Genomic DNA, 21977 nt, shown 5'->3' on the forward strand with positions numbered 1-21977 from the left:
GTTGCTCCAGCACCTCTGTGATGGTCCAGGTGTGTTCCTGCACTCCAGGGCCGTGGGGACACCCCAGGGGTGGGTGCTGCAGTAGGGACAGGATCCCATGCTGGAGCACCACTGAGCTCCACTGAAAGGGGGTGCTCAGATCCCCTGGCACTGACCACCCCCAGCCAGGCTCAGAGCCAGCCCAGTCTCACCCCATCCCAACACACCCCAAACATGGGAGACACCACAAGGATTTCAAGCAGTTGTGTTTATTGAGCCTCCAAGATTTAATATCCACTAATATTAAATAACTCCACTCCTGAGGAAACGCCACAGAAGGGACTGCTCTTCCACACAGTGTCAGAACAGGATCCTGAGCAGCACCCGGAGCCAAAGCAGTTCCCTGTCCCTGCAATGCAGGTGAGTGGAGCCCAGGAGTGGATCCTGCCCGGAGGAGCTCATGGCTCAGGAAGGAGCCGGGATCTGGCTCTGCAGAGCTCCCACTGCTGGAGGACTGGTAAAGTACCACATAGCAACCAACCCCTCAGGAATGGGCTCAATTCAGCTCCACGCTCTGCTTAGACCTGAAAAAAAGAATAATCCAGCTGAGTGAGGAGCAGTCAGGCTTGGTGCTGTGCCAGATCCCACCTGCACTCAGGAGCTCCTGGCTGTCCCCTCCCCACCCCAGAGTGGTTTTGGGGTAGCTCATGCCTGGCCTCAGCCCCATATCCGCAGGACTCATCCAACAGTCTCCAGACACAGGAGTCATCACAGACCAGGCTGTGCTGCCACTGATCCCACCCAGGCACTGCCCCCGGGGAAACACTCAAATGGCTGGGGTTGGAAGGGACCTTAAAGCTCATCTTGTTCCCATCCCCTGCCATGGGCAGGGACACCTTCCACTAGCCCAGGTTGCTCTAAGCCCTGTCCAACCTGGCCTTGGACACTTCCAGGGATGGGGCAGCCACAGCTTCTCTGGGCAACCTGTGCCAGGGCCTCCCCACCCTCACAGGGAAGGATTTCCTCCCGATGTCCGATCCAAACCTCCTGCCCAGCCAACACCAGGACACTCACTTGCTCCACGCTGCAGCTTCCCCACGACTCAGGCCCTACAGGAAGCAAACCAGACCCCCTGGGAGAGGGTTCACAAGCTCTCATTCTCTCTCAGTGAGTAATTCCTGAAAACACAGAGCCAGAGTGAAGCTGAAGGATCCCTGTAAATCCATGGCTCAGATCCCCCCACATAAACCCCAGCCCTCCACCCACCACACCACCCCTGCCCTTCGTGCCCAATATTTATCCCTTCTCCCCAGCAGGAGTTTCCCTGCCTCCCATCCAGCCTTCCCCAAGGAGCGAGGCTGGCACAGCCTGTCTTCCCACTGGCCCCTCTCAGGACAGGACACACCCGCAGAGAGCCCTAGACCAGGGTGAATTTTCACTCTTCCTCCTTTTTCGACCACAAGATCGGTATTCAGATCTAATGGGAAAGGGAACTGGAGGGATGAGCTGTGGAGCTCCAACACGGACACCATGTTCCTACCTGGGGTCTATCCAGCAGGCAGGAGAGCTCTGAAACACCCAGGAATCCTGAAAGACATCACAAAACCCTTAAAAAAATCATCAGCAGGCTGCAGATTCCTGTGGACACATCCCTGACTCATCCCACCCTGAAACCACAAGGAACAGCCCAATTCTCCAAAATATATAGGAGGGGCGAGTGACAGCCACGGGCAGAGGAGGCCCAGCAGTCAAAGACCTTCCCGTTGCTCTGGCATGTTGTTGGAGACCTGCAGCCACTGTGTGGAGCCACAGCTCTTGGATAAACATGCGGATAAACACGGAGCTCAGCCAGGAAAGCCTGTGACAGTGATCCACCGGCTTTGGATCAGGGTTGCTTCCCAGTTTTCTGCCTCTAGCTTGGCCCAGAGAGAGGAGTGCCCTTATTCCACACACACACGATCTTGGTGGAACAAGAACTAAGGGCAGTTTGCAGGGCCCAGCAGAGGATCCACATCCCTGGAAGAGGGATGTGCTGGCACTGTCCTAGGGCAGAGGGGCAGGAAATGCTGCTGGTCCCTGCTCTGGCCCAGGGAAGCCACGAAACCACCCAAATTCCCAACCTAAAGGAAAATCCAGGGCCTGGATCTGCCATCTCACCTGCAGAATGCTGCCAGAGCAAGGCTGCCACCAGCCATCCCACACTCCGGGATCACCAGGATGCTGCTGGGGAAGAACAGAGTCTTGAGCTTCAGGTACATAAAGTATCTTAAACCAACAAGAAGGTGGGATACCCGCCCGCTCCCACCTCCCTGTGCAGCAATTCGGGCCCAGGAGCAGGGATCTGGGGCAGCCGCTTCCTTCCAGCGCCAATCCTCCCACTCCCCCCCAGCTCCGGCCCCTCCCGGGCCGTGTATTTTCCCGAGATGTTGCCGGACAGCTACGGAGGCTCCAACTGAGCGGCGACCGTCGGGGAAAATCCCTTCGCTCTCGGCTCCTTTTTGACCGAGTCTGCCACAGCACCGACAGACACAGCTTCGATAGGGCCTCGGGACGGGGGCTGGTTCAGCCTCGGGGGTCCCTCCCTCACTCACCCGGGGCCGGGCCCGGCCCGGGACAGATCAAGGTCGCGCTGCCCTTCCAGGCCATCGGAGCGCCCCGAAGCTCCGCCGCGGGGCGAGGTGCCCACGGGTAGCCGAGATGGAGCCCCGGGGAGGGCGGATGGTGGCGGATGACGGCGGATGCCGAAGGACGCTCCCGCCGGGCCCAGCACTGCCCGCCCGCCCCGCCGCCATCACCGAGAGAGGAAGGAAGCGGCCCGCGCCCGCCCTTTATAGCGCGGCAACGCGCGCTGATTGGTTGCTGGGGAAGCAGAGGCTGCTGGGAGTTGTAGTTCCAGCTGCCTACGGTCCCGCCGTTCGTATCCATATCCATCCATCCATCCATCCACCCATCCATCCATCCCTCAATCCATCCATCTGCCCATCCATCCCATCCATCTACCCATTTATTATCCATCCCTCAATCCATCTGTTCATCCATCCATCCATCCACTTATCTCTCCCACTCCATCCATCCCTCCCTCCCTCCCCACCCCTCGCCATCCCACTCCATCCCATCCCACTTCCCAAAGGACAAACCCACCCCACTGAGCAACCTGCTCCAGTGGAAGGTGTCCCTGCCCACGGCAGGAATCGGAATTGGATGATCCTTAAGGTCCATCCCGACCCCAACCACTCCACAATTCCATGATTCCCCACTGTGAGCTGTGCTCCCCCTCCCCACCTCAAAGACCCTCCAATCCAGGTGGCACCAAGACAGTTCTCTCCTCTTCCATCCAAGAGGCACGTCAGGGGCTGCTCTTGGAAAAGCTGAAGGCAGCAGCTGCCTTTTCCCTACTCCTTCCTCCCTTTTGGAACATGGGGGGGAACATCCCACCCTCAGGGAATAGAAGGAAAGTTTCTTGGAAACAAAAGTCTGTTTGCCAACAAAATACCTCTGTCAGGCTCCTGGCTCGTGATCCATAATCCATGGAAAGGATTTAAAGTGGGAGCACCTGCCAAAGGGTTGGAAGGCAGTGCTGGAACAGCTGCAGGTGCTGAAGGCACAGGCACTGTGGGAAATCAGCTGGAAAAGCCCAGGAATGCTCCCTACCTGAGCCCTGGAGAAAGGGCAAAAAGGACGGGGGAGAACAGTCAGTTTTTAATCTGTTCTGAGCAAAATTAACAGATGAAAGAATTCCCAGTGCTCAGGAATAGCCCTTTCCAACTGGTAGCTCCCCCCAAACACGCCAGACCAGCAACAAAATAAACCTGGCACTCATTTAAAGCCAAGTCTGGAAATGAGCCCCCAACTTTGTGGCCAAACCCTTGAAAAGACAGGCCCTCTCAAAGCTGGCAGGGTCAGGGGACCAGTAGCTGCTCCCATTCTCCTCCTCCTCCTCCTCCATGGATCTCCCAGCTGCTCTGCCAAATCACGAGGCATTCCCTGGAGCCTCCTTGGCACAGCCACTTGTGCAAAAGGAACCTAAAAATCTCCCTCTCAAATCCTAGGGCAGGGCAGGAACTGGGAGATCACTGTAGGAAAAAAACAACCCCGGTCTTCCCCAAAAATTCAAACCTTGGTAAACGTTGTTTGGGAAGAGGCTGAACTGGGAGAATCCCCCCCAAAGAGCAACAGTGGAAAGCACTGGATGCCCAGCAGACCTCAGCCCACCACAGGAAGATGGATGGAGAGCCAAAGAGGAGCAGGGAAAATCCCACTGCACATCCACAGTCAGTGGGTCCCTGATGAAACCTCCCAGGAACCTCTCACCAGCCTCTTCCACAGCACAGGACAGGGAGAAAATGCTGGAAGAGCCTGCAATTCCCATCACCTGACAGGTGGGAGCAGGCAATGCACAGGGATGTGCTCTGTGAAAACCATCAGTGAGGAAAAGCAGGGGAGAATCAAGTGATTCAGGGGTTTGTTGTGCCTGTGGCTCCCTGGGACAAGCCAGGCCCTGGCCATGATCAGCTCTCAATCTTTTTCACCTTAACTGTGTTATCCATCACTGCTTTTTCCCTGGAAATTTAACAGCAGAAGCAGCATGACATTGGAATCATAGAATCATGGAATATGCAGAGTTGGGAGAGACCCACAAGGATCATCGAGTCCAACTCCTGGTCATGGACAGGACACCCCAACAATCCCACCCTGTCCCTGAGAAAACAGGGTGTGTGCCAAGCAGAACCCCAAAACCCTTCCTACAAAACTGACTGCACTTGGAAAAACCATTTTGACTGGGGAATAATTGCAAGGGAAGAAAAAAAAGGAGACATTTTCCACTAGGCAAAAAGGGAAAGTGAGCCCTATCAGTGACATTTCCTGAACCAGCTCTAGCAGTTTCTGCTATTGCATTTCAAATTCATACCTATCCTGCAACTGAATTCATTTCATGTCTAAGCAAATCCCAAGTTAAATCCAGAAACTGGTGTATCCAGTATGATTTACAAGATGCACTGGGAGATAGCAAGGCTGGAAGGTAAAAATTCCTCTCAGATCTTTGTTTAGCAGAAGCTGGGGATTAACAAGGCAGTAATGAGAAACCCAGCACGGAAAGATCAGAGTCAAATGTTTATCTCTGTTCCTCAATAGGGATTCGGAGAAATTCCTGAGGGTGTTGGGTACGTCTCAGTGTGCGGGATATGAACCCGTGTCCTGACACTGATCCAAGTAACAGGAATTTTGTCTAGTCAGACTCACATGGAAAAAAATCATCACAGTCAGCCCCCTGTCAGCCCCCTGACCCAGCCCCAGATCAGCTCAAGAAATGCTTCCAGACTCCTCATCCCTTTGGAAGCGGGTCAGGATCTCTCCCAGGCCACCCCTGGTGTGTATTGTCAAGCTTTTAATTAAACACAAGCTAATGGCAACAGGCCACCCCACAACCTCAGAGCTCACCCTTTGGAGAGTCCAAACACACCCACGTCCCTCCAGCTCTGCTGAACTTTTCCCAGTTTGTGTAACTCAAATGGGAATCTGAGTCCCTGCACTTTCATCTAAATTGGATTATCTCATCTTCAACGAGAGCGTTTGGGTTGCTGTTTTAATGGCTATAAACCCTGCCTGCTGAAAGGCAGAGTGCTCCGTAATCTCAGGGGCAGATTTGGATGCAATTTTCAGGAATTACATAATCCCAGGGAGCTGTGATATCATCTGCCTGGGATTTCTTGCCTTGAGCACCCGAAGATAAAAGCAGGATTTACCTTGCTACACGGAGTCCTTGTCTTTCATCCCATGTGACACTAAATGGTAATTAATCCAGGCTTTTCCTGCAGCCACCCAGGAGAAACAAAATCCCACACTCTGTTTGACTTGGATTCCAAAGCACAAACCCTACAAATTCCAGGTGATGGGCTGGTTTGGAGCTCCACATAAAAGCCTCTTCTGTGCTTCAGACGCTGCAACAACGGCCAGGAGCTGAAAATGAACATTAAGGCGAGTTAAGTGATACACAGTAAAAAAACCCCCCCAGATTTAACAGCTCCACAGAACCCTTGGCTGAGATTCTCCCAAACAACCTCAAAAGGCTGGCTCACACCTCCAGGGAATGTGGCCCAGAGCCTCACATCAACCTCTCTTAAAAGGAAACGCAGGAGCTATTTTGGGCTCTGCAGCAGCAGTAAACAGCATCAGCAGGTCATCCCTGCTGGCCTCTGTGCTCCCAAATTGCTCCTCCTGAGGGTCTGTACGTGCCCAGCTCTCCCAGGAATTAGGGGTCAGGATGAGTTGGGCTAATATTTACCATTTTTCTTCCACTATGAAAACAAAAGCAGAGAGTAAAAGGATTTTTTACTTTCCCCCAGGGTTGCTGTCGGTGGGAGGTGATAACCTGCTCCTCTCTCCTTTAGGGACAGGCCTGGATGGAGAGGGTTTATCCAGGCATTAGGAAATGCTCCACAGGATAGCAGTGCTGGGCAGCTGAGAGTAAACTTATACTGATAAATAAATTGTGTCTTCAGGTCACTCCTGCAGCAAACTGAGATGGCTGCATTAAAAAGCTAAAATTTGGGGGGATAGGGAAAGACAGCTCCCAAAGAGGAGAAGGAAGGGCACACAGGGCAGCACAGGAACAGAATGATCTAGAAAGTGTTTAACAGCAGGAAGTGATTAACAGCAGGACATAAACCCCCCTTCTTTACATCACCTCTGGAATGCCACTCCACTGAACTTCCCAGGAAGAGGGGCTGCTCTGAGCTGAGCAGAAGACATAAAAGCTCTGCTCTCTTCCACTTCTGCTGCCTCTGAAACTCCTAGAACACACAGGGCACATTCCTTTCCTCAAATTCAGAGGATCTGAAGGTGAGGACGTTGGCAGCAGCACAGTTAGGGGCACAGCAGGAGGGATAATTCACAGCAGATGAGAAGGCAGGAGTCCAGCAGTCCTCCAGCTCCACTCGGTCAGGGATAACTGAACTCCAGTCCCTCGCATCCCCAGGTGCAGTTGTTAAGGAAAAAACCACAGACTGACAAATAGATCATAATTATGGACACAAACAAAGGTGTAGTAGAAGTAGCTTTATCAAAGTATTTAAATCTTGTGGCAAATCTCTGCATCAACATGGGCAGGGAGGCAACGAAACGCTCGGCAGCAGCAATTTCAGTTACCAAACTATTCCTTGGATAGACATTTATTACAGGTAGTTTCTCTGTTCCTATTTCTCCAAGAGTTTAAGGCACAAAAGCCTGAAAAGGGCTTGTAATACGTACATAAGTGCTATTATTTTCACTTTCACCTCTAATGCAACATAATATCAGCTTATTTATATTGCTTGTCCACCCAGCTCATACAACATCCAGTAGAAAACTGCTTTCCAGGTTCACAACAATTTGTTGCACAATAAATCAGTGAGATTGCTCTGACCCGTTTTTGCTGCAAGATCTTCTGTTTCCCTCTGACAGGACAGTGGAAGACGCTACAAAATCTCAACATTAACGAGACCAATAAAAAAATAAAGGCATGATACACAAAATAACATTTAAATATGGTTGCTGGTTAAAGTGTTTTTAAACTGCTTGGTTGATGGGGAATTATTTCCTCATACACAGGTGGAGAAGCAAGTCAGGTGTGCAAGAGATCACCAGGTAAAAGGCATTGGTCTGTAGTTTTCTAACACTCCTTTCTGTCTTTTCTCTCCAAAGTGCTCTTCAGGTAGGTTGTTTAAGAACACCAAACTTTCTAGCTCATGATCACAGCTTAGCTTAACCAGAACACAAGTTTTCATCCCGTGCTCAAGTTACAGCAACCTTACCCAGTCACTAGAAACCTTTGGAGACCTTTCAGTGGCATCCAACAATGATCTTTCTTTTTTAAAAGTAACACATTCACAAGTGTTGGGCCAAATGGCTGGAGACAAGTTGAATGGGCAGCAAAACAGAAAGATGGGCAGGAACCAAAATGGGCAGGAACCAAAATGGGCAGGAACCAAAATGCAAGGGGTAATTTTTACTTAAAAGACCAACTTTTTTATTGTAGGATGGGGTAGAGTCTCTCCCCTGTGCCACCTCGTCGAAAGTTTATAAATTACAATTCCCAACAAGTATCAAGAGTTCATTTCAAGACAAAAAGGAATAAAACTGTTGCAGTTCTAATTTTCACCATGAATCAAGGTTACCATGATGCTCCTACGACACTTGTTCTGTACAGGAAAAGGGCCACAGTCCTCCTGTACTCCGAGTCCCAGGCCTGGGTGGGGAAAGGGCCACCTGTGATCCCGCGGGATCCGGCGGAACAGTCCGGAGTGCACTGCTGGGATATTCCACAGACACAGTGCCTCAGCAACGAGGCTATAACACAGCTGGGATCTCTGAGGAGACAGTGTCCAAAGGCTGCCAGTGACAGTCCATCAAGGCATCGTACAGCTCTTCGCTCTGCTCCATGAACTGCTTGTTGGCTTCGTGGACGTCTAACTGAGGCGTGGGATCTGCAGGGGGGGGAAAGGCAAAGGTCTCAGGTTTACTCAGAGATGAAGGGATGGCACACACCGAAATCAGGGCCATACTGGGAAAGTCTGTCTCTGGTCAGTGCAGAACAGGCAGACAACTTCAGTATAGAATTTGAGAAACGTACCTTCCAGTGCATCCTCCCCAACTTCTTCGTATGTCTGCAAGGAGAAACAAACCCCTTAGGACAGCAGGTAATTATCTTTTCTTTTACAAGCATCACCTGTTGATTGGTACTGTCAGAGGCTGACTTTTATATCAGAGTGATTACAACAGAATTCTTCACACATAAGCCTGTGTTCCACTCCCAGCACTCCACGGGGGAGATCCCACACTAAACCTCTGACAGAGGCAGCAGTTCTTGCAGTTCCTGGGGTGAAGTGGGGTGGCTGTTCTGATGTGTTCTGTCCTTTAAAACAAGCCTTAGGAAGGATCCCAGAAGGCTGCTTGAGCGCTGCCTGGACCAAGAGAACCTTTCTACCCTGAAAACTGTATTTAGAGACCCCTTGTGTCCTTACCCAGGGTAAGGGGCAACATTTTACCTCACATAAGGCAACAGGACACACCAGCTACTACTGAACACCATAGAGCAGCTCTATTAAGAACTCATTATTAAGAGGTCTGTTATTAAGATCACTTGTTCTATTCAGCCTGGAGGAGACTAAGGGCAGAGCTCAGCAGGGGCTGCAGCTCCTCCCCAGGGGCAGCTCCGATCTCTGCTCTGGGGGAGCAGGGACAGCACCCAGGGAACGGCTGGAGCTGTGCCAGGGCAGGCTCAGGTTGGATTTTAGGGAAAGGTTCTTCCCCCAGAGGCTGGTTGGGCACTGCCCAGGCTCCCCAGGGCAGTGGGCACAGCCCCAAGGCTGCCAGAGCTGCAGGAGGGTTTGGACAGCGCTCTGATGGACAGGGTGGGATTGTTGGGGTGTCTGTGCAGGGCCAGGAGTTGGATTCCATAATCCCTGTGGGTCCCTTCAAGCTCAGGACATCCTGTGATCCTCAGAGCTTGAAGCTAAAACGTTCCCATCCCCACTGGCAAGCTCTGGGGTGATTCTGGGCTGCCCTACCTGCATGGTGCTCTGTGTGTAGCCATACTGGGGGTAACTGTAGCTGTAACTGCCCGTGTTCTGGTCGTACCCCCACTGGGCGTAGTAGTTGTGATACTGTTGATAATACTGGTTGTAGTTGTAGTTGTACATCTGATTGTACTCCATTGGTTTCACGCGGTTACTTCAAAAAATAAAGCAGGAGTGAGTTGCAAATAGTGCAGAACAAGTATGAAAAAAGCAGTGAAATAGCTTAAGATACAGTCTGGTACATAGACAAGGCTTAGTCTAACATGCAGTTTTCAGTCTTTAAAATATATTCACTATTCACTACAGCAGTATTTATCATTTGCATACATTTGCATAAAGAAATAAGTGGTTTAAATTTAACGCCCTTTCCTGTATTCCTCTTCCTCTTCATTAATAAACATTGCTTTCATTCTTTAGGAGTTAATTTAGGGTCACTTCCTGGCTTTGGGAAGGGAAGAGTTCAGGACCACGAGCTTCAGTTTTAGAACAATCCCGAACCACAATCCAGATTCTTGGGCCCCTTTTTTCTTCTGATAAATAGGATGAAGTTAAGTAATCTGCAGCTTCCTGAGACAAGGTACTGAATCTTGCTTTACATGAAGAGTTAAAGACTTAAAGCCTTGCAAAAAAAGTGGAGTTTTCTTTAATAAGAACAGACAAACCCCTCTTCCTTCTGCCACTGTCACACAGAAACCTAAGCAGTGACTTGTCCCCTTTCTCACTGAACTGAGAGGTCCTCTATGCACAGAGTTGGAAGAGTTCATGAAATAAAAAGAACTACAGGTAATCAAAAAATAAACTTAAGTACCCTGTGAGCTGACTAAAATTCCCATTCCTCTCCATAAAGTGGCAGCATTCCCAAGGAACTTGGAATCCCACCTGACTATCAAGATTTGAAATGAGATGGCAAACATTGTTTGAAAATGAAGGTATGTCACACATAAAAAGCTAGTGATGAAATTAGTGAGAAGTAGGAAGAAGGAAACATCAATCTTCTCACCACAACACACCTCTTTTTTCTGCTTTTCTCTTCCTTTCCCCCCCAAGACTTCTGAAAATCTAAATATTATTCAAATAGGGAGCAATTACTATGATTCGTATTACCCTAGTGCTACGAGCCCCAAGTCAGACCAGGATCTCATTGTATCAGGTTCTGAACAAACACAGAAAAAAAAGTTAATCCCTGCCCCAAAATACTTATATTTAGTAGACATCATAATAGAATTAGCAAGGTAATTGAGCTTTGCTATCCAGACATCAATAAGCAGATTTAGGCTATTTCAATTAAAAGCAAAGGAACATACACTTTAAAAACAATCATATTTAACTACAGTGTGGGTACATGTGTGTGGATTTTATAATGTATACAATTAAAAACAGTGGAACACACTTAGTCTTGAGCTAATGTTATAATTTCTCTGAATTCCTGGGCATTCTGATGCTCCCCATTATCAGGGGTATTCCTTCACTTTGTGATGGAAACATCCAGGAAATGTACCCAAACCACTAAACCACATTTAAAACCAGATGTGATGACTCCTAATGAACACCTGGCTGCTCTCATACTCACGCTTTTGGTATAGCCACACTCAATCGTACGGGTTTGGAGCCCAACCCCACAGCTCCCTGACACTCTGTCAGCGCTCTCTTCTGCTCCAGCTCGTCTGTGAACTTCACAAACCCATAACCTCTGCAGAGACACAGAATAAAACCACGTTAAAACCAACCCCAAAAAGCCGGGCCACGTCTTCAAAATTATTTAGGGTGAAATTTCAAATTGGTTTGGGGAACGCGGCGAGCGAAACGCGTTCGTTCGGGTGGTTGTCCCTGCTTTGGGGAGAGATGAAACGATTCTGCCTTCCAGTTGCTTTTCCAAAGGGCCTGAAGCCACAGGTCCAAGCTCCAGCGGTGCTTTTAAGGGCTTGACAAATAGAAAGCAGCTCCTGTGCCAGTGGATTGTGCAGAATTGGAAGGGAGCTGACACAAGCCATGTCGAAATGCACGAGCAGACAGTGGTAAAGCCCCAAATCTCTGCTGGGAGGATTCTGATAATCTCAAAGAGTTGCAAGTCAGCACAGCATTGACAAGACACAGGCACTGCTCGCATCCCAAACTGCCCCACTGTGAAGGAAAACACTGCTTTTCCCTAAGAAGCACCTTCCAGACAAGTTCTTTCTCAACAGGAATATATTCAAATAGGCTTTCTGTCATTCCCAAAGTGGGGCTTAAAACGAGCTTGTAACATCAGGTAGCTAAAACCTGCTCTGAGAGCACAGCTGGGACAGGGACAGCACAGCCAGGACCCCTGGACTCTGTGAAAACACTGTGGTGTGGCAGCTCTGCACTGCAGCCAGAGGAGAAACACCAACTCTCTCCAAGCCCAACGGTCCTTTGCGTGGGATTCTGGTGCTGCAGTGAGTCAGAAGCGGTGCAACAGCATCCAGGAGGGCAGTGCCAGGATCCCAGCATGGGATGGGCTGCCTCATGCAGCAGAAAGATCAAAGACTTAGGTGTGGGAGGGTAAGGGAATCCATCTAAGTGAAGGAAGGAGTTTAGGAGGGAAGGACTTGTCTAGCTGGGGAAAAGAACGAGCCGTAAGCAAGGGTGTAAGTTTACAATGTATTATCTATTCTGTGGGAACTCCTAAACACCAAGTAATGTTTTATTTGGAAAGCAGCATCACCTACTCCCCCTGGGAGGTCCCCACTGGAAGCTGTCCCAGAGCAGTCTGTGCCCCAGAAAACTCATTATCTTGGCCAGCACGAGTCCAAGTATCTATTTTTATACAAATACACAGGTATGGCTGTGTCTTCCTCACAAAAATACCAGATCAAAGCCCAGGCTCATCTACGTACAAACTGGATAATTAAGCACGAGCAAAACTCTACATGGGCCCCCATTCTGTTTAACTTGCCCTCTGCCAAAGGACTGTGGCAAATTAAGCCAGTGCAAGTCAACCTTCAGTGTTGTGAAACTGTGTGAGCAGTTTAAGGTGCTCACACACAAAACCAACTAAGTTTCTAAGCTGCCACAAAGACTCCTGCAGCCTTTTGGGTGGGACTAGGAGTGTGTAAGGGAAACTGGGAAGACTGGCAGTTCCAAAATAGAGACAGACAGCTAAAGAGCTGGATGTAGGGTACAGGAATTGATGGTGGGTGCAGCAAGGGAGGCAGTGATTCTTCCAACTCTTCTAGAAACTTAGCTTTTCCACACCAACAGCTCAACCAGAAGAAAACCCAGCAAGAAATCATTTCTTTGTGGCCAGGACTTCCCTGGCAGACACACTGCCTTGTCCCTGCAGTTTGGAAAATCCCCCACACCTGCACCCTCAGCAGGAAGCAGAGAAGCAGGCTCAGCACCACAGCTCCAGGCTGCTCTCCTGCTGGGAGGAGGCCTTCCTGATCCACCAGCCCTGGCTGGAAGGGCCAGGCCTTCACTGGGCACGTCCACAAGCCCAAAGCTCCTCTCTCACATCACCCTGACACCTGCAGTTGCCTCAGCTTTGAGTAACTGCACAAGTCCCAACAAAGCCCCTGGCAGCATGCTGGCACTGCCGGGGGAGACAGCTCTGCTCGTCCCCGGAAGAGGACTCCAAGTCTCTGCTCCTTCCTCACTTCCCAAGCTACCACAGATTCCCTTTCCTTGAGGAACTGCACTTCTGAGCAGTTCCCAAAGCCCCACTCATGGCCCACACTGCAGCACCCATCACCTGTTCCGTAGGCAGAGACTGGGGCAGGTGCAGCAAAACAGGGTCTGTGGGGTTTACACCTCTGAGGAAGAGGAGGAGGAGGAGGAAGAGGAGGCACCTGGAGCCCACCCCAGCAGTGTCAGTCCCATGTGAGGTAGCAGTGACAGCACAAGTATTCAACAGTAACAGAGCAGCTCTGCAAGAGGTTCAGGTTGCACATGAAGAGAGAGTGCAGCTCTGGAACAGGCTGCCCAGACAGGCTGAACTGTCTCTATTCTGGGAGGTTTTCCAGGATACTCAACTCATGGCTGACCTGACCTAGTACTGGTCCTGCTTGGAGCTGGACCACAGAACTCCAGAGATTCCTTCAAACCAACATATCTAAGCCTCATGTGAGAAAGTGGGGAGATCTACAGCCACAGACTTGGTCTCATCCCAACACTGCAACAGGTATTATATCAGAATATTGTGCTTCACCAAGCCACACTCTGCTTTGAAAACAAGGGTTCTCACCAACTGCTCCCTCCCCTAGGAAAACACAGCTCAATTTTGTGCTATTTAGAAAATGCTTTAATTACATGAAGAAATCCAGCTTTTTGATATCTGTTTTTGGCAAGACATTTCCAGCAAAGACAAACGAGGCGGCTACTGAGAACCTGACAGTGAATCACAGCTTTGTGTGCCCTACCCTGTTTGAAATAAAACCCTCTCCCAGGAATGGCCTAAATAATAGCACAATTCCACCTGAGAGTCCAGGAGGAGAGTGCTTCCAGCTTACTTAAGACATTTGTCAGAATTTTAAGAAGTGCAGTAACACACAAAGGGCCTCACGCTGACAGAGGAGTGACAACACCCCCGTGGTGACCATCAAAACCCAAGAAAACTGCAGACTTTGTATTTTAAGCTGATAAAACTATTCTTTTTTTTCCCCCTTGATGCATTTTATCTTTTCTGTTGCTGCATCTGCAGTGAAAGAAAAGAATGAATAAAAGAGGACTTACTTGGATACTCCTGCCTGGTCCAAAACAACTTTTCCACCTCTACACGATGGATAAACTTTAACAAAAAATTCATATAACATCCCATCATCCACATCAGGAGTCAGGTCTCCCACAAAAAGGGAATATTCTGGACTAAAGAGATCAAAAGAAAACTTCTTAAGTACAATCTTACAAAAAAAGAAAGAGATGTGCTCAGTGACAGTTGCCATTTAGCCTAAATATTTGACCTCAGAGAAAAGTGATATTAAAAGACCATTTAATGGAGATTTTAAAGTGTCACCAGTTAAGCTACTTAACTAAAATTATACTTACATATAATATATTATATTAATATACTTTTTAAGCCATTGACACTGCTTTTTCTAGTTAATTCAAGCAGCACACAACCAATCCACTCAATATTGCTTTTTATTTAAAGATAATTGCTTACTTCTTACAGGGCATCTCTGGATTTCTGACATGACAAGAAAATATTAATGTCTCATTTACAGATTTGCCATTTCCAATACACAGATCTTAAGTTATAATACACTAATTAGACACTTTGATGCTACAAAGTTTGAATACCTTTAAAAGACACTGGATAAATCACACACAAGGCAAAGCACAAAACTGGCACAGCCTCCACAGTGGCATTGATGAACTCATGGGTTTACATATTTTGAATACTCTTTGCAAGGGACATAAAACAAGCAAAATGAGTATTTAAACACTGAGCACTTACCTGTTGTCAGGCTGTTTTCCATACGTTGCATAATTCAATTTAAATCGCTTCGCCTGAAACGAGGCAAAAACGAACCCGTCCATTCAAATGTTGTCATGTGAGTCCAAATAATCAGGAACAAATGCAATCAGTTGATTTTATACAACTTTCTAAATGCTGTCAGACCATCCAGTTAAGGGATTAAGGATGATTTATTTATGCCAGTACAGATATAATAATGAAAATCAGAACCTAAAGAGAGGCACTAATAAACAAATATTAAATGACTCCTAACTTTAAGGTCTTAAAATGAAATGACAGCAGAGCTATTGGAAATTTCAGACACTGAATCTACCACGCTGGAAAATCAATCCCAATCTGGAAACATGGCTAAATACTTTGCTCTGGATGATGTGCTCATTTAGTAAGATCCAAAATTAAGGGTTTTATGAAAGAATTACGGGTCACTGGACACTGGAGGCCTCCTGAAATTTTGCATTGGATGTGATTTTTAAAGCAAGTTTCCCAGTAGCCCAGATTTGTGCCCACTGACACATCTGCAACTCCCTGCCCCCATCCTACCAGGGTTCAGCAACTTGTGCCCAACTCACATGTAAAAGTCCAGACCAAGATCTGAGGAGCAACTGATCTTTTGACCAGCCCTCGGGATCAGGGGCTGATCTCGGGATCAGAAACCAGGATTTCAGACCAGGATCAGAAATTCCCTAGAGATTAGGACTTTGTTCTGTACAGTGAAGGGCCCAGTGTGCTCCTGGACCTTGTAGGATGGGTTTCCTTCCCTCAAAGACAGTGTAAATAATTCTTGGGAAACAGAGCACAGACTTTATTCTAGGCTATAATCCTGTTCCTTGCATGCTTGCATTCACTGGAGCACAGTGCTACACAACTTTTCGTGGATCATTTACAAGCCAACACAAAATTTAGATTCCAATTTGAAGCACTTCCCTCTTTTTATTTTGGATCTCACTCTTCACTGCAAATATTCTGGGCTTAAGATCAGCGTGGCACCTGAGAACTTCCACTCAGATGGGAACTGGGGACACCAGTTCTGGAAAGCAGAGGCAGCAGCAGCAGCACCAGGGCTCTCTGTTATTCCTCTGGCTGATTCAGTATTTAATAATAAATAAAAGCCACGCTCAGTTTTCTGTAAACAAAAGTCTCTAAATGCGAGGGATGAGCTGGGCATTGCCTGCTGAGTGCAGTGTTTTGGGCTGCACTGGATCTCTGCCTGACATCTGTAATTCTCCCTGTGTGTTATGCAAATCACCCCCTATGCAACACCACGTTTTAAAATGAAACTGTGGAGAAAGATGGGTCTTCCCAAAACCAAAACTCCATTATCATCTTACTCCTCGCAAGAGCTGCTCTCTTTGTCTCTCCAGTGACTACAGAAGGCATCCAGGATGATCAGCTTGCCTTAATCATGGGCAAACCCATGAAACAGATACCTCCAGGCCTCTCATCAGCTCCTTTTTAACGGGGCACGTCACCCTCTGAAGAATGCTGACCAAATAGCTCAGCCTGAACTTCCCAGTTTCCTACCGTGGGTATTAACTACCCTGAAACAGGAATTCATTTACCTTGTGTATCACACCATAACTGAGGTGATTCTAGAGCTGCTTTATGAACCAGTCACCCCAGCTACTGCAGCCAACTCCTGTGGGTACAACAGACAGCTGTGTCAGCCGTCCTGTTTTAATCCACCACACATTTGAGTCAACTTCCTAAAATTAGACCCTGAGACTATTCCTCCTCTTCTCCTCAAACTACCCAGCTTTCACCTACAGGAGACATTAGTTATGTACTGCAGTTATCCAATTCTCTGGCTCCTTCTCCACTGCAAAGAGGTTTGAATAACTTTTCTTTGCTAAGGGACGAGAACAATGCGAGGCTTAAAAGTCACATTTCTCTTGCAAATCAAAGTTACTCAAAACTCAGTGTGAAGTTCCAAGTTCATCTTGTACACTGGTTGCCTCAGGCTGCCCCATCCCTGGAAGTGTCCAAGGCCAGGTGGGACAGGGCTTGGAGCAACCTGGGCTAGTGGAAGGTGTCCCTGCCCATGGCAGGGGGTGGAACAAGACGGGCTTTAAGGTCCCTTCCAACTCCAACCACTCCATGACTCCATGATTCTAGATAAATGGAGAGAGAGGGAAGGACTGTGGCAGGTCTACTCTATACTCAACCTAATTTTCCCTTGTTCTTCCCTGGTTTCTCTTTAGTCCAACTTGGTAATAGTAGAAAGGCTCAGAAATGGAAACCCACAACATCTCTCCACCTGGATTTTATCCGGACGTTCACACAGAAATCAGTGATTTTGCTCAACAATCTTCTGAGCAAGAACATCAATAGTTTTATGTTCATAACTTTAAAGAAAGAAGAATCCCACTTTGTTGACTATTGAATTTGTCTGTAATCACTCAAAATGCAGGTTCTACACTGTCTGTCCCTTCCCAGTTTTGGTTCTCAGCTGGTTGATCCCACTGACTCACCGGTGTAGCACCAGGAAGCGGCTTTCCATTGATTTTGTGTAAACATTTCTCTGCAGTAGCTAGATCTGCAAATTCTACAAAGCAATAGCCTGCTGGAATTCTGAACATACAACACAGGAGAGAAGAGACAAAGGTGATGCATTAAAAACACATTCGAGGAGGAATTTTGTATTGTAGATAACTGGTAGGAAATTTGTTATCGTTGCAATACTTAGAACAGTTTCTTTTAAAAAGTATATACATTAGCTACCAAAAAGGAGGTAGAAATTCTGGATCTCAAGTAAAGGGATAGCCCCTACTTACCATAAATCATAAGCACACACAAAATGGTTTTGCTCACAGTTTACTTCCTACTTTCACTGACCATCAATTTTTCCACCCAAGTTTAAACATCTGAAAACTGAAATTACAACACTTAAAAGAATAATGAATCAGAATGAAACTACTTTATTCTGTGTCCAGTCACTCTTTTTATCCCAAATGAACTCAAAAGGGTCTCCTATTGCTCCAAGTCAGACTTCCCACCTCTGCCAGCATCATGTAGCTCCACTACAGACTAGTCACCAAAGCTGGGAGCTGCAATTCCCAGCGGGATGGAATGGGATACATACACTGCTCTGAGTGCTGGAGCACTTCAGGATGAGGGCCAAGCCTTGTCTGTTGAGGGGAGGCTGAAGAGCCAGAAGGGCCCTCTCCATTGCTCTCATCAATATTCCCATATTGGTGGCAGCAATGGTAAAAAGCTCAAAGGGAAAATCACTCTGACAAGGAAGGACCACGGTGAGGCTCCAATCCAAATGCACTGGGAGAACAAACATAAACAGTTACCCTGTCAACCTGTTTCGAATGATTTTTACACTCAGTACAAGCTCTCCCATGGTGGCAAAGGCTCTTGAAACAAAGTTTTCATCCATATAGGGCTCCAGCTATAAAAGCAAAAAAAAAAAGAAAAGAAAAAAGTTAGATCAGGGCATCTACAAAAAAGAGAATTTATGTGTCAATGTCCCCCTAAGCAGTTAAAACATTATTGAGAAGGATTTTACCCTTACACTTCAAAAAGAAGACTCATTTAAGAGGGTCGATGCCACTCAAAACCAGCAGGCATGCATGAACCAGGCTCAACAGTCTGCAAAGTGGAACCCAAGAGACAGCATGAATTTCAGAGAACAGGGAGCTTCACAGAAGGACAAAAGCCACTCAGAAACATACAGCAACAAACTGAGCGTTCGCTACAGGGAGCGGGGGAGAAGGAGGTGCTGGGCTCCTTCTCTGGGCCAGCGCTGTGGGGACACAGGTGTGGCACGGCCCTGGGTGGCATGAGGCAGGTGACACGGCCCCCCTGGAGCTGAGGCAGGGGGCTGCAGAGCTGTGTCTGCCTCGCACAACCCCGGAGATACCGGGGCAGCACTCGGGGGGGAGCCCTGGGGTCGCGTCCCGCTTCGTCCTGCCCGTGGGAGCACTGACCGCGCCGTGTCACAGGGGAGGGTGGCACCGTGCAGGGCAGGGGGTGTGCGGGGCAGTGAACACGCTGGAGAGCAGTGTCTGTGTGGTGTAAACGACTGACACAGTGCTGGAGTTTGAACTAAATGCACGATGAAGGGCCTGAGGGAACAGGGCACCTCTCTGTGTAAGCGAAAGTGGAGGAGGGAACTAACAGAAATTAAGGGTTTTTTTGATGGGGAGCGCTGTGTGTAACACAGAGCTGTAAAATATATATAGGAAATATATCTAGCTCCATGTATGTAAGTACACACACCTCTGTGAGTAAGACAGGTGGCCCTGTGGTAACCGACAGCCCTCGAGCATGTCTGTGTGTCAGCCAGGTACCAGGTGACAGAATGTGCCAGGTGTGAAAGTGGGTGGCCACGCTGCACTCACGTGTGTAAGAGGCAGCAGATGCCCTGTGGGGGCAAGTGTGAAGCAGACCCGGCTCTGTTACACGTGCCAGAGGAGCAGGAGACAGCACCACTCTGTGCACAGACCTGCTGGGTGATCCTGGGGGAGTGTAAAGGAAAGCTGGAGTTGTAAAGGCAACAGGTTGCTTGGATATGGCTGCCTGTGAATCAAAGAGAATCCTGCTTGTGAGAGGGGTGATGAAAAAGAAGAGGGGCTTATGGAGAGGTGGCACATAACCTTCTGTGTGGGGAGAAGAAAAAATGAGCAGACTCCATGGGGTCTGCTTGCATGAGCAGAGGCAGTGGAGGACCCCTGGATGTGTCATATAAGTGTGCAATGCCGTGGCAAAGTGGGTGTGCTGTGTGTGTGTGTGAGAGAAGCCTCCAGTGGGATCCTCAGGGACAAGGCACACTGTGGGCTGTGTATCTCTGTGAGTGTGCCCACGGTGTGCGGGTGAACAGGCAGCCAGGCACCCCTGGGTGAAGAAGCATCCCTGAGTGTGCTTCTCACAGGTGCTTCTTCCTGCCAGGTGCACACGGAGGCAGGAATGAGGGAAATCCTGGGGTGTGGGACTGCTTGTGAGTGTGTGTTCACATAGGAGAGTGTAAATGCCTGTGAGGGTGTGAATGCACCCATGGGTGTGCATGGGGGGGCAGGTTGTGAGGGATAATCCTGGAGAGGTGTGTACAAATACACGAGTGCCCACGAGCATGAGTGTGTGTAAGTGGCTACAAGCAGGTGAGCAGATAAATCCTTGAGGCATGCAAGGGTACAGGCTGTGAGTGTGGGGGTGTGTAACTGCCTCTTAGAGCATGAAAGTGGGAGACCTGTCAGTGCCTGCCCGCCAGGGACACTGGTGTAAGTGCCACGAGTGTGGCTGTGACCCGGCTGTGGGCAGGACACGAAGGTCACCCTGAAGGAGGGGTGTGTGTGTGTGTGTGAACTGTGTTTGTGTGTATGAACTGCTCACAAATGTGCCTGTTGGGCTGGGGGTTGTGTCTCTGAGTGTGTGTGTGTGTGTGTGTATCTGCCTGTGTGAGTGTGCCAGCGTGCACAGGAGAGCGTGTGTGAGGGGAGTGTCAGTCAGTTTGGGAGTTTATGGTGTGTCTGAGTGTGTGAGGGGCTGTCAGGGTGTGTCACTGCGGGGGTGTCAGTGGTGTGAGGGTGTCAGTCAGTTGGGCGGTGTGAAGGTACCAGATGCTTGGTGTGAGGGTGCCAGTCAGAGTGAGAGTATAGGCAGTGTGAGGGTGTCAGTTGGTGCGTCAGTCAGTCAGTGTGAGGGTGTCAATTGGTGTAAAGGTGTCAGTCAGTTGGTGTGAGGGTGCCAGTTAGAGTGAGAGTGTCAGCAGTGTGAGGGTGTGAGTCAGCTGCTGTGAGTGTCAGACAGTCAATGTGAGGGTGCCAGTCGGTGTGAGGGTGTCAGTCAGTCAGTCAGAGCGAGGGTGTCAGTTGGTGTGAGGGTGCCAGTCAGCGTGGGGGTGTCAGTCGGTTGGTGTGACGGCACCAGAGTGAGAGTGTCAGCAGTGTGAGGGTGTCAGTCAGTCAGGCAGAGTGAGGGTGTCAGTGGTGGGAGGATGTCAGTAGTATGAGGGTGTCTGTCAGTTGGTCAGTGTGAGGGTGCCAGAGTGAGAGTGTCAATCAGTGTCCGGGTGTCTGTCAGTCAGTGTCAGGGTGTCAGTGGTGTGAGGGTGCCAGAGTGAGGGTGCCAGAGTGAGGGTGCCAATCAGTGTCAGGGTGTCAATCAGTGTCCGGGTGTCTGTCAGGCAGTGGTGTGAGGGTGTCAGACTAAAGGTGCCAGTCAGTGTGAGGGTGTCGGTGGTGTGAAGGTATCAGCCGGCCGGTGTGAGGGTGTCAGAGTGAATATGCCAATCAGTGCCAGGGTGTCAGCGGTGTGAGGGTGCCGGAGTGAGGGTGTCAGTCAGTCAGTGTGAGGGGGCCAGACTGAGGGTGTCAGTCAGTGCCAGGGTGTCAGTGGTGTGAGGGTGTCAGAGTGAAGATGCCAATCAGTGCCAGGCTGTCAGTCAGTCAGCGGTGTGAGGGTGTCAGCCAGCGGTGTGAGGTGCCAGTCAGTGACGGTACCAGGCGGTCAGTGCCCCCCGCGCTCCCCCGGCCCCGCCGCGCTCCCGCCGCCCCCCGCCCTCCCCTCACAAAGCCGCGCGGTCCCGGCCGGACACTCACGTCCCCCATCCACAGGCTGGCGGCCATGCTGCTCCCGCAGGCCCCGCGGCGGGTTCAGCGGGGCCGCGCGTTCCGCCTCCCGGCCCGGCCCCGCCGCTGCCGCCGCCGTCCCTCCCTCCGCCCCACCCCCGGTCCCTCCGTGCCCCGGGCCCTCGGTCCCTCCCCCGGTCCCGCCCGGCCCGGCCCGGCCCGGCCCCGCCGCCTCCTCCGCGGCCCCGGGCGGGCGGAGAGAGCGGCGCCCCCGCCGCCGCAGCGACCCCTGCGGGCAGGAGGAGCGAGCGCCGCGGGAGCGAGGGCGTGTGAGGGGAGCGGGGCCGGGCGGGTTCGGGGTGATTTGGGGAGGGGTTCGGGGTGGTTTGGGGAGGGGTTCGGGGTGATTTGAGGAGGTTTGAGGTGATTCGAGAGGGGTTCGGGGTGGTTTGAGGAGGTTTGAGGTGATTCGAGAGGGGTTCGGGGTGGTTTGAGGAG

The 21977-nt window shown here is 49.8% G+C and overlaps 1 protein-coding gene and 3 non-coding genes across 12 annotated transcripts; all 4 read right to left on the reverse strand.

The window, feature by feature from the left end:
- Positions 1–232: 232 nt before the first annotated feature.
- TRNAU1AP (tRNA selenocysteine 1 associated protein 1) lies at positions 233–21652 on the reverse strand. 9 transcript variants are annotated; one of them, XM_064635385.1, is made up of 16 exons: positions 21510–21624; positions 18485–18561; positions 18264–18361; positions 17436–17535; positions 14947–14999; positions 14223–14354; positions 11104–11223; positions 9525–9687; positions 8588–8621; positions 6665–8441; positions 5724–5937; positions 3473–3637; positions 2137–2199; positions 1520–1566; positions 1054–1157; positions 233–563 (listed from the first exon to the last, which is right to left on the reverse strand). In XM_064635385.1, the coding sequence occupies exons 3-10, from the start codon at positions 18347–18349 to the stop codon at positions 8305–8307; spliced, it is 825 nt and encodes a 274-aa protein (XP_064491455.1). In that variant the 5' UTR covers positions 18350–18361; positions 18485–18561; positions 21510–21624; the 3' UTR covers positions 233–563; positions 1054–1157; positions 1520–1566; positions 2137–2199; positions 3473–3637; positions 5724–5937; positions 6665–8304. The 9 variants fall into 9 exon arrangements, with proteins under 9 accessions (XP_064491455.1, XP_064491456.1, XP_064491447.1 ...); XM_064635386.1 differs by having other exon boundaries at positions 18479–18561; XM_064635377.1 differs by lacking the exon at positions 18485–18561 and having other exon boundaries at positions 21510–21652.
- Positions 689–759, reverse strand: LOC135402405 (small nucleolar RNA SNORD99). Its single transcript, XR_010425115.1, has one exon. It is a non-coding gene; the product is annotated as a small nucleolar RNA SNORD99 (small nucleolar RNA).
- On the reverse strand, positions 1680–1810 carry LOC135402399 (small nucleolar RNA SNORA44). The gene has a single exon (XR_010425109.1). It is a non-coding gene; the product is annotated as a small nucleolar RNA SNORA44 (small nucleolar RNA).
- On the reverse strand, positions 2386–2528 carry LOC135402409 (small nucleolar RNA SNORA16B/SNORA16A family). Its single transcript, XR_010425119.1, has one exon. It is a non-coding gene; the product is annotated as a small nucleolar RNA SNORA16B/SNORA16A family (small nucleolar RNA).
- Positions 21653–21977: the final 325 nt, after the last annotated feature.

Source organism: Pseudopipra pipra, chromosome 24, assembly GCF_036250125.1.
Source record: "Pseudopipra pipra isolate bDixPip1 chromosome 24, bDixPip1.hap1, whole genome shotgun sequence".
In the NCBI taxonomy this organism is placed as follows: Eukaryota; Metazoa; Chordata; class Aves; order Passeriformes; family Pipridae; genus Pseudopipra; species Pseudopipra pipra.